General features: G+C 36.4%; 1 protein-coding gene across 1 annotated transcript; it reads right to left on the minus strand.

Moving 5' to 3' along the window:
• Nucleotides 1-3,015: 3,015 nt before the first annotated feature.
• Nucleotides 3,016-7,061, minus strand: LOC306824286 (protein NDRG1-like). The gene is made up of 12 exons (XM_079344371.1): nucleotides 6,853-7,061; nucleotides 6,482-6,587; nucleotides 6,170-6,290; nucleotides 5,999-6,061; nucleotides 5,823-5,883; nucleotides 5,437-5,523; nucleotides 5,154-5,210; nucleotides 4,862-5,028; nucleotides 4,553-4,652; nucleotides 4,336-4,371; nucleotides 4,177-4,228; nucleotides 3,016-3,952 (listed from the first exon to the last, which is right to left on the minus strand). The coding sequence occupies exons 1-12, from the start codon at nucleotides 6,898-6,900 to the stop codon at nucleotides 3,723-3,725; spliced, it is 1,128 nt and encodes a 375-aa protein (XP_079200497.1). The 5' UTR covers nucleotides 6,901-7,061; the 3' UTR covers nucleotides 3,016-3,722.
• Between the last annotated feature and the right edge of the window lie 4,994 nt (nucleotides 7,062-12,055).

The following is a 12,055-nucleotide window of genomic DNA, read 5'->3' on the forward strand; positions in this document are numbered from 1 at the left end:
AAGGAGAGAGAGGGGGGGGGTCCTACGTGTCCGGGGCTATGGTCCCTTCATTGGTCCTTATGTAAGAATACTCCTTCAGAATTTATCAGGTACCCTGTGGATTTATATGGAGGTTGAAGCTAGCCAACATCAATTTAAAATTTAACAATTTACATTTAACACCTTGCCCTATATACTAAATGTGTTTGGGTTTTTTTTGTTCATTTCTGAAGAAATTGGGCTATGAATGCTTCATGCTGAAAAAAAGTTTATGCTCTACTGCCAATGAGGCATCTCTAAAAGTTTAATAATTTATTTTCAATGAAAATTAAATGAAAATCTATCTATCTATCTATCTATCGAAAGAATGAAATGTGTTGAATGGATTGTGGAACAGGGTTGGGAATATTTTAAAGGTGGGATGGATGTGTATGAATGAATACTGTGAATTGTCTGCAAATCATTTTGCAGCATGTTTGCCCAAGTTACTAAGTGTCAGCTGTATTCAGTCTGTGTCTTAACACCTGCTGGACAAAAGTTCATTTGATGAACTTTAGAAAGAAGTGTTTCTGCACACAAGTTGTCAAAATAAGCAAGTTTGTTTTAAAAGATGTAATTTTCCCTCACGACAAGTAAATTAAATTAAATTGTGCCAACTTACTCCTCACTGCAGGAGATAAAATCAGTAGATATGGACTAACGTTGATGAATTAGATCAATTCATAACTGTACAATATGGTTTTTAAAAAAATTGAATAAAGTAGTTCTTCATTTTGTCAGCTCTGCTTTGGTCTCATCATTGCTGCATCATAACCGTCTTTTACGACAAATTATATTGATGTAAATATGCCCGATTCATTGTTTTAATGCTGCAGTGGAATGCACTAAAGTGCAGCGAGAGATAATAGAAAACAGCACATATCGTGATATGGACTGATGTCTCCTGTTCCAATGAAATCTTCAGAGATTTCTGATATACATTATTCATCATAGCATTGCAATGTAAGCCAAACAAAAGAAGCTTTGAAAAATGCACTTTGCACATCAGACATACTCATACACAAATACACACACAAACACACACACGCACAAACAAAATTGTTATGACTTTGATACTGACTGCCATTATGCTGATTTGTGTGTCATAAGTCTCAAAACAATCCATCTACTGACACGCCTACACATACAGCCCCACCTACACATCCACAGTACATTCATGTTTGCAGCTGATATGCATACAAATGCAGACACAGAACACAATTCAAAGGTATTTTTATCCACACAGCAGAATGATGCACATTGTCACTCATGAGTGGGTGACATTTTGATGGATTCAAAGCGATGACATCATAGACACATTGTTTTAAGATGGTCCAATACACCCTCCATTGACACGTTTAGCAATCACAAAACATGGCGGCTACAGGAAAAAAAGGCCAAAATAAATTTCTTTCATCGAATTATTCGTCCTTCATGTTATTTTGACATTTGTATAAAATAGTTTGAAATGTTTAAGAGTTATAAAAAGGTTGGATACCTTTAACAAGCTATAAAAAAACAAATAAAAAAAGGGAAGGAATCTCTTGTGTATGAGTGTACAGGTCAGGAACAATGTGCAGGGACGGGAAAATCGGGGATTAAAAGCAAACTATTATACAGTGCACTTTAATCCAGCCTTCTGGGAGAGGCCAAGGGTAAATGTGAACCATAAGAGATATTAAAAAGCTCCATAATGCTGTGCTAGATGATTAGTTTTTCGTTTGTTTTTTTTTGAGTGATTGTGTCCATGTGATTTGAATTTAGTATTCAAAACAATCTGTAGTGTTTTGAATATGGGATATGAATGTTGTTAAGGCACATAGCCTGACTCTGGTGGTTGTATGTGCCAAGAGAAACCAGAGGATGTTATAGAGCTCCACCTAGTGAACAGATTTGAGAGGTACACAATAATTGACAGAACACAATTGTGAAGAAATTTTGTACAAGGCTGTTATTGACAGTTTATTTAAAGAAATAATGTCTATGCATATTGACTTAACACTTATTTAAGAAGGACAACAATGTTGCTGAAAACAAAAGCAGATGTGAAAAGTGTCTACATTCACTTACGTTTGGTTTTCTACTCTTGTATCTCAGCAACTTTAAGACCAAATGCTATTTTTGCCATACATACAAGGTTACTCCACTTGTTCAGTTTTTCACATCAAATTCTAAATTTAAAAAATGGACAGTTATAGCAAAAAAGATTTTTTTTAAAAATGTCACCACAGATGAATAAAACCTTCCTTGTCTGGTTCCACATTTACTCATAATTTATTTGAAGTTATGATAATTCAGTCACAGGCTTAGATATCTTATAGAGCTCATTTGATCATTTATTGTTAAAACATACTATTAGAATATGCCAGTTTAGAAAAAAATAAAAATTTCCTGAAAGATGTTTTGTAATGTGGGAACTACCTCATATTCAGAATAACAATTTTTAAAAACGTTATATTCTCCTGGCTCTACTGTCACTTATTATTTGACATATTGTACAACATTGAATCTGTACGTTGTTCTTTGGTCACTTAAATAAAAAAATAATCTGCTTGTAGCAGGTAAAGTATATCCTAAAGTTGTCATCTTAAAGCTGGGGTAGGGAGAGAACTACAAAGTCTGATAAACTCACTTTCTTAATCAAAGAATTGCAGCAAAATGCTTTACAAGAAATGTATTGATATTTTATCTTTCCATTCTGAAAGCCTGACAGTTTTTGAAGAATTGTTGGACTGCCCTTCAGTGTATCATCTTTAAGAGTTGAAAGCCGTCTTTCTCTTACAAGAATCTATCGTACACAGATGACCAAGCAGAATAAGGTTCTTTGTTCTGAAAGACTTTGCCCATTTCAGTATCTATTTTGATTCTTTAGGTTATCTTTAGCCAACTAGGCCTTTTTTGTGTTTTTAATTCAAGCAGTAGTGAAGGGAGCTTAATTGTTCTGTTTATCTATAATGAGAAAAAAAAACCAGAAGGATAATTATTTTTATTCAAGTGTTTATTCACTGAAAGCACAAAGACACATAAAGTTACATGGTTTAGTAATTGACCTTGTTGTAACAATAAAAGTAACAACCCTTTATTTTACACAGTACATTTAAAAAGATACTAAAATATATGCCAAACACATTCCTGCTGTTTATTATCAGACAGCTGTCATAGTTACATATAATCAATTATACATTATTAAAGTTATTCAGTTTTTACATTTTAGGAGATATACTCATGATACATGAATTCACATCTTAGTTTTACATTAGCATGTGGAAGGGCTTAATTTTCAACATCTGAAGCCTGCAGCAGAATCTCTGGTATAGGGATCAGAGTCAGAGGGCAGAAATGGAAAATAAGAGACAAGAAAAAGACATGAACAGGGACAGAAAGAAGACATACGTAGAAAAGAAGAAACAGAGGTAGACATACAGCAACAGTTCAAGGTAAAATAAGAAGAGCAGATGATAGAGAATGTAAAGGAAGAGACACAGGATTGTTAAACTGATAAAGGACAAGAAAGAATTTAAAAGGGTAAAAAAAAAAAGGGTACGTGGCGCCACATGACGTGACTTCTCAACGACTAATATTATAGTGCATATGAAAGGGCACGACAGACAAGAATGATTGAAGTTAAGGTTGAGCTGTCTGGGTGGAGCTAATGAGGTATGATTGGGTTTAAGTGCATGGGATTTAGGAGCACAGAGGGATCTCTAACATGCCAACTCGGTGGACTTTGAGATCATGTGGTCCATATTATTGTTGGACATACTATCCATAGAGGCATCAGTGTGTGAGCGCCCACGTTTCTCTTCAGCGCCGTGTGAGTGGGTTCTGCCACGCAGCTCATTGGTGTGTGCGCGGCTACGAGAGCCATCGAAGGACGAGATGCTGGAGCTGGAGGTTGTTCGTGACCGAAGTCTGGTCATGCTGGCACTGGACACTAGATGGAGGTGAAAGACAGAGCGAGAGAGAGAGAGAGAGCGAGAGAGAGAGAGAGAGAGGAGAAAGATTTCCTTGACTTTCTTTCACATATTGAATTCTACATTTTGCATCCCAGAAATCGACGTCTGTACAAAATGCTCGTCCAAAATTTTTGAGAAATACTTTCACTAGTAATCGCTGAGATGCAACGATCTTAAGGGCTAATGTATAACTGTGACTTACAGTATCCCATGCCTTGGATGAAATATTTGAAGGCTTCAATCACTTTTGCTGGCTGTGGGAGAGACATGGCAAGAAATTAATATATTTTATCAACCAATCAGGAAAGCAGATTCTGCAGATGATTGCCAACAAAATGGCCAATATAACGTCTTGTCCTACCTGAACCACCTGAGGAAGTCCTCCACAGTCTGACATCTAAAAAAACAAAAGTGCAAATGTCAGACAATTTCAGTAGTTTGAGGGTCAAATGTTAGATTTTCAGTTGAATGTATAGCAAGGAAAGACATGTATAACTTTGTGTAGCTTATATCAAGTTTTCTTTTCATAATTTGGTTGTTCACTTCATTTTTTTCAAATCCCTCAGTTATGTAGTTACCTTGAGCAGTGTGGTTTTGGTGGGGTTAAGTTTGGAGTTGCATTCGACCACAGCCTCCACAGCTGGAGAATCATCACCTACAATCAGCAGAGTGGAGCACCTGCAGATCAACATAAAAGCAGGTGAAAGAGTTAGGAGTTTACAGAGCCCGCTGCAAAGAATGAACAAGCTTAACAGATACAATCCTGACTGTAGATTCTGCTCAACTGTCTCATTATTGACCACAATGGATGAGCATTCTTATATTTCAAAGGATGTTATATTGTGTTATTATTTATTCTTTGTTGAAAGATCAACAGTTGAACTAACTTGAGGGTCCTGGCGTTGATGTTTGCTCCAGGAACGGGCCTCTCCACTTCCAGAGCGCTGCGACTGTTGTAGGAGCGGAAGAACTGGCTCACATTGTACTGATTCATCGTTGTTGTGATGTTGTGGCGGTATGTAGCTATAAGGTCGTGGTTGGTCTGGATCTCCTCCTGAATGGAAGAAAGATATATATTTTTAGTTCTCACTTTTTTTCAGACTCACTGGATCGTCTTTTAAGATGCATATTTCTTGTTGTATTTTGATTGTTATGGAAGCTTAATCATTGATTACTTACCTTTCCAAACAAGTGTGCGATGACTTGGTCTTGAAGAGTATGGGTCCATTCATTGATCTTTAACAAACACAAAATATAAAACATACACCCAGTTACATTCAGCATATAAACTATATACAACTTACATTAAATTAATAAGTCATATAGAGGCAAAGGAAGAATCCGAATGAACCAAACTTAAATGTAAATCTGTAAATATAGGGTTGACTAGTATTTGAAACAAATGTTGATCCTGTCCAGCACACAGGCTGGGTAATCAACAAACACACATAGCAATGCTGACCTTGTATGCAACACTGTCTATTATTCCTTCAGCACTGGGATTGATGTTGATCAAAACCAATCCGTCCACCAGCTCAGGATGATTCAACTACAAACAGAGATACAAGAGCAGTTAGTGATGACTTCCTCCTTTATAAACATGTTTTTCTGCAGGTCTCTTATTTATTGTGGGAACTAACAGATCACATACCTGACTTACACAGCCATAGATACTGATTAGTTTCAATCGTAGACGCTACATTTCTATTCCTTATTTTGTGTTTTTCAAAGTGACTGCTCGAAAATGTTATCTGTGTAGCTTTACATTAAAAACTGATTAACCTAAACATTTTGCCAGTAATATATTTAAGATCTGTGCTGGGATTTAGGCAAAATGTTTGAACTTACAGCGAATTTTGCCAGGATGTAGGCTCCTGCTCCGACTCCCAGTCCAATCACAGTGCGCAGCCTGCAAAGCAGTCAACAGGTCAAAACTGAGACAAACCACTGTACCCTGTGTGAATGACACATCCACACGTTTAATGAAAGGGCAGCTGAAAAGTGTTTGTTTCGGTCTGTCTCACCCAAAATGTTTGAGGACAGCGGGCAGAGCCTCAGACAGCTGGTCCATGGTTGGATAGGCATACCTGAAGGGTCAACAGAAACATCAGCTGGTTACTTAAAAATAATTATTGATTGATGGTAAATGATGATAGAGAGAGGATAACTGAGGATATTAAAGACAGTGTACTGACTGAGCTGGCAGAGTCTTTGCTGTCTCGTGTTGTCCAGGTGCTTCGACGTGACAAACCGGCAAATGTCTCAAGATCTCAAACATGTCCTCATGGTTGAACAGCTTCTCAAAACAGGACTTGTCTATAAGAAGAAGAAAGAAAATCTACGTCAGTCCTGCTGAAGTGTAGTAATACATTTATTATAGGAATATATAAATAATACAGAACAGTAACTGAAATGAAACTGAAATGTTTCCCCTTACTTTTTATACCTATATTTAATATCTATGTGCAGGATATAAACACTACAAATGTGGTGCTTTTGTGTCTTACGGTTCAGTCCAACATCATGAAAGGTCAGGATGACAGGGCGGTTTGCCTTTGGAGTTCCTGTCATGATGCAGTGCACATTCCCATACAGAGTCTCCACATGCTCCTCCTGAAAAAAAAAAAAAAAAAAAAACACAGGTTCAGTCACTGATTAAGAATAATGCACGCTTTGTGTGTGTTTGTTTTGTATATTTTGCAATCTTTTTAAATTCAAGACATTAATTGCAGATTTATTTTTCTAATCTAAGCTGAAACTAAATGCTCTGATTGTTCATGCATTTAAACCCAATGTCTATATGTGCAGTTTTGCTGACCTTTGAACAGTGAATCTGTCCTTAAAGATTAGCATTAACTCTGTGTGACTGGATACTCACAGTGACTGTGGGCTCAAAGACAGCATCACACTCGTCCTCCAGAACCATGGCTGCTGAAGCAGATAATACCCAGACAAAAATAAAGATGTGCAGAAGAATCAGAGAGAGATTTCCCGTCAGTTCAGTAGATCCTCAATTCTTAAGCTCCACAAAGCGACGATTTTTCTCTCTCTATTTGTGCTGTAAGAAACAACCAGAGAGCAGCAGGGCTTAATGTGTGTGACGGTCTTTGTGTTTGAGCTGGTTTATATATCCTCCAACACTGATCTCTTTCTAAGCCTTAACTCCAACCTGGCTCACACGAGGCCAACTGGCCCCTTCCTGTTTTAATCTGACCTCAGGCTGCTGCGTTCCCAAAGAGATAGACCTTGATTTCCACAGGGAATTAAGCAGTGCATCTAGACCACAAAAGCACATCTTCTCTTTTAAGTCTTAATTCTTTTTAAAATACTCTGAGCAACAATTGCAATAGCTATAGAACAAGATCAATGTTCGCATGGATCATTAAGCTATACTTGAGAAATTATTGTGAATTTCTTTCTCGACCTTTGAATATACTTGAAATTGTTCTTGAATCTAGCCCTAACCTATGCATGAAGTAAAACTTGAATAACTTTAACCCAAGATCAACGATTAACATGTTACATGTATTATTGGAGGGACATTCTTGTAAAATCACAATTAAAGCTTGTTATTTTTGCTGTTAGGCGTCAGGGGAATCTCAGCACTTTCAGCCAAGTCCTGAGCAGGTCACCTGTCTAATCCCGACATGCCATCTGTTTCACACAGCAAAACATTCAGCCACCCTGCAGTTCACTAATCTTGACCCGTCTGCTAATTTAGTATGTCAACCAAGTTACATACCTACCCTGAACTCGCTGTTAGAAGAAGAAGATAGAAGATCAAATAAAATATATGAATAACTTTCACTTTGGAATGTAGTGATTTTATCTGCACTGCACACATTTCATTGTTACAGTCCTCTAAAGTCCCTGATTAGAATTGAATAGATTCTGTTAAACAATCCACCCTTGAATGTCTTCTCAAGTATTTATGCTAACAGTCTGTTCTGTCTCTGTCAGGCGCTGCCCTAAGGTGCCCTGGGAACTTCACCCAGGGGTGCTGTGTTGGTAAAATCCACCCACAGTCGTTACAAGCTAACACTCAAATTTGTTATCAAGAATGAGGTTATGTCTGTCAATCTTAGTGAACCATTTACTTCAAGTAGTAACTTAAGCTTGATAAAACCTTGATCCTGTCCTTAAAGATGTGTCGACAAGATAAATACCTTTATTTTAATGACAAATCCTGCAACTTTGCATCTTGATAATGTCATGAACACAGATGTTTCTTTAATGGGAATATTTAAATAAGTATTGTTGTATAGGGCTACCAGAAAATAATAGTGTAGGTTTGATGTGCTGTTTGGATTGGGACCAATCCAAACAGCACATTGTTCTATTGTTTGTTTGCTTTTTAATATTTTTTTCTTTATGTTGAAGTTACAGATCAACTAGTACAGAATACTATCAGTTAACTTTTTTCATAAAACCAGGAAAACAGCAACAGTAACAACAATCAGATACACCAGATGTACTAATAACTCAGCAGTCACAACAGAGACCTTTTTTTTTACATGGGTTGATTAAACTCAATCCAGCCTTTTTAACATTTATCTGACACATCATTCTTGAGTCTTATTTTTTCCATTTCTAATTTTTTTCTTTTTTTGTTTGTTTTAATTTGTACATTTCTGACATATTTATTTGATCATACAAAGTTTCTGTCACTTTTATTAAAGAAAATTCAGGAATTACGTTGAAGGTCGGTTAGACCGAAAATGTTGTATGATCAAATAAATATGTCAGTATTAAATGAGACTGTGCAGGAACCTTTCCCAATGTCTTCAGGCTTTACTCTCCTTTGACTCACCTGTTACACATTCAGGTGTGCAGAGATTTTTTTCATCTGTGTATTTCTAAAATATCAGAATATGAAATGTTGGTAATTTGGGCTCTTGAAGTCAGTTTCATAATTGTCTCATGAAACTTTAAGAAACTGATTTTGTCAAATCAGTGTGGATTAATTCTTTCAAGGTGGCACAATAAAGAATAACTACGTACATTTTTAGATTCAAGCAGTTGACTGAGGCTAGACTGGATTATAGTTGTGGAAGCTGAATTCAGGTCCTCTTAATTCCATATTGTAAAAGTACTTCACTGCAAAGACTTGCATTTAAACCTCACCTATGTAAGTAAAAGTGTATGTTATTATCAAGTACCTCCTCTTTTATCAAGCTGCCCTAGTAAATCTCCAAAGACTCTTCAGCTGGTCCCAAAAGCTGCAGCTTGTGTACCGAGATCGAGGAAAATAGATCCCATTACACCTGGCTTCTCTACGCTGGATTCCTATAAAATCCTTCTTCTTAAAAACAAAGCTCTTAATGGCCAGGCACCATCTTATCTTAAAGATCTAATAGTGCTGTATAACCCCTCTAGTACATTTCATTGCCAGAATACAGGTCTGCTTGTCAGAATTACAATCTCTAAATGTACTAGAGGAAGTGAAGCCTTCAGTTATCAGGCACCCTTTCCTTTGAAATCCTCTAACATTTAACTTTTGGAACTAATTTAAAGATTATGGTTTTCCTTTTTGATAAAGCTTATAATAAGGGTGTGCATTTCATCATTTAAGCTTCTAACCATCTTCTTGTCAGCCCAGCATCTTTTAATAATCAGTCTATTTTGATAGTTTGATAACTATTATGCTAGTGTACAGTACATGCTTATTTAGCTCGATTTGGTTGATCTATTAAGGCGGTGATTTTTCTGCACTCTCAAAGGATAATGTGGTCCTGGACTGAAAAGTATGTAAAGCTGCCATACAAGTGTTAAATACACATTTTATAAGTAAAATACTTGTGCCTCTAATGTACATGGTCACAAATCATAGATAAATGCTTTAAATAAATATTTATTAATACATATTTATTGCTTATCTTGCTTACTTTTGCTGCCTTATTTCAGCTCTGTCACTTTATCTCATATCTGGTCCCTTTAAATTCAACTTGCCACTTAATGTCTCAGTGTCCTGTATAGTTTTTAGTATATAGTTACGATTTAATTGGTGTGTAGTTTACTTAATTATGCTTGTAATAGTTGTAAATACATAGTACCTTTATCTTTATTTTTATTTTATCCCTATATATTCTAATGTTTTTTGTTCTCATGCGTGTTCATCTTCTTGTCTTTTACTGCTGCGAGACTTAAATTATGGGGAACAATAAGGGATTATCTTATTTTATTTATCTTAAAGTGGGTAAACGCATACAAATTGCATTGCATTGTACAAGTAATATAATCCTACTTCAATGAAATGGGGTTTCCTTGAAAAACCGTGTTTCACCCCATGAATGCTGGAGGTCGAAGCTTTATGGATTAGTCACAGAAAATCAGGCTGGGTAAATTAATGACTGCTCGTCTCTCATAAAGCCCGAACAACACACAGAATCATTAACATTCATGTCTGCCACACTCAGCATTACAATTTAATCTACAAACAGTTATTTTCACAGATGAATGGATAGATTATAACACACAACAAGGTTACACAGCAGCAGGTAGACATTTCTCACAGTAACACCTGACGGAGCGGAAACTCAGCAGACTTCCCCTTGAGCATCTTTTTTAAGACATAATGCCACCACTTCTTTACACATACACACACACACACACACACACACACACACACACACACACACACACACACACACACACTCACATGACAAGTATGTGTTGCAGGTTTAATCCAGTTAGTGCTGGCTGAAGAGCAGAGGGAAGCAGATGGGTCTTACTCAGCCCACGTCAGTCTGAAGCCATTTGAACATCTAGCTAACCCTGACTAAGCCTTGCCCTGCTAGCCTATTTCTCCATTCAACACTGACCCTAATATTTTCAAACACCTGACATGTGACTGATAGGTCATACGATACATTGGAGATGTTATTGAAATGTACTGATACGAACAACAATGATTTCTCTTTTTCTCGCACATAAATTGTTCCACAGTGTGTTTACACTTGTGACACCGTAACAATTCTGATTATCATCATGATGATAGCGATCACTGCCTTTCTCAAGGTAAAACAACAACAGTATATTGAGCAAAACACAGAGTCTCTATGTCAAGCTCGATTTTTTTTGCCAAGCCGCATCTTCTGTGTACCTGAAAACACTGAGCCACTTGATCAAAATGAGGTCATGAAACAGATCAATTTATAAGTCATGCCAAGTAATATTGTTATACCCTATTTGGAACAGAAAACAGTGTTAACAAAAAATTTAATTCCTAAAGAATCTTGGGCAACTTAGATGGCCATTTGATAGAAATGACTTCTAAACAAACATTGGATTTTTTCTTTTTTTTTTTTTTTTTTACAATAAGTCAGTAAGTCATATCTCCAAGTGAGCAGTATAAGAGAATAATGAAGAGGCTAAAAGGAATTGTTATTCGTTAATCATTATACGAATATAAGTTAATCATTATTTTTCACGACAAGTTTAAATATTTTTTCTGCTGTAAAATGTGAAAATGCCTTAAATAAATCTAATTTCTCAGCCCAAGTGCTGAATGTAGACTCCAAGTCTTCCATGATTATGAATCTGCAGTTTGTGTAAAACACCTGTTAAAGAATACATTTCTGTTTTCTGATCTCGTAAAAAAAAAAATATATAAAACATATATTTTTTGAATTTGCATAGCCAACAATAGTCAGATAATTTAACCCTAACCCCAAACTTGTGACAGCACATTCTTCAACTGTGTGTCATTTCCTCATAGAGTCCACTAGAGGGGGTGGGTGTTAACTTTCTGGATACAGGGTATAAACTGGCTGAATGAAGAAGGTAAAGGGCACTGTTCTTTTCGTTCTGCATACACTGACTCAGGCTGTTCGTGGCTGGGCAACTCGATCAGAATGTGGGTTTTTTGTAAACAGTGTTTAAATGCAAATTTTAATTGAAGGCATTTTTAATCTTTCTTTTAAAAAAAGAATACAAAGCTTAATGTCATGGCTTATGTTTTGCATGGATTTCAAAATTGTATCTCAAAAAGAGTTGTTTCATTTTGTCCGCAGCTTATTGCAGACTTTCCAGCCCTTCCTGATTGTTCTTGGACCCTCTTCCATCAATAAAGGGTGTGATCT

The sequence above is a fragment of the Symphodus melops genome (genome assembly GCF_947650265.1).
Source record: "Symphodus melops genome assembly, chromosome: 5".
NCBI lineage: Eukaryota > Metazoa > Chordata > Actinopteri > Labriformes > Labridae > Symphodus > Symphodus melops.

Coding starts and splice junctions, on each gene's coding strand:
- LOC306824286 (XM_079344371.1), bottom strand. CDS start 6,900: ATGGTTCTGGAGGACGAGTGTGATGCTGTCTTTGAGCCCACAGTCACT. Junction 6,291..6,481: donor TCATGATGTTGGACTGAACC/GTAAGACACAAA, acceptor TTCTTCTTATAG/ACAAGTCCTGTTTTGAGAAG. Junction 5,029..5,153: donor TCGCACACTTGTTTGGAAAG/GTAAGTAATCAA, acceptor TCTTCCATTCAG/GAGGAGATCCAGACCAACCA.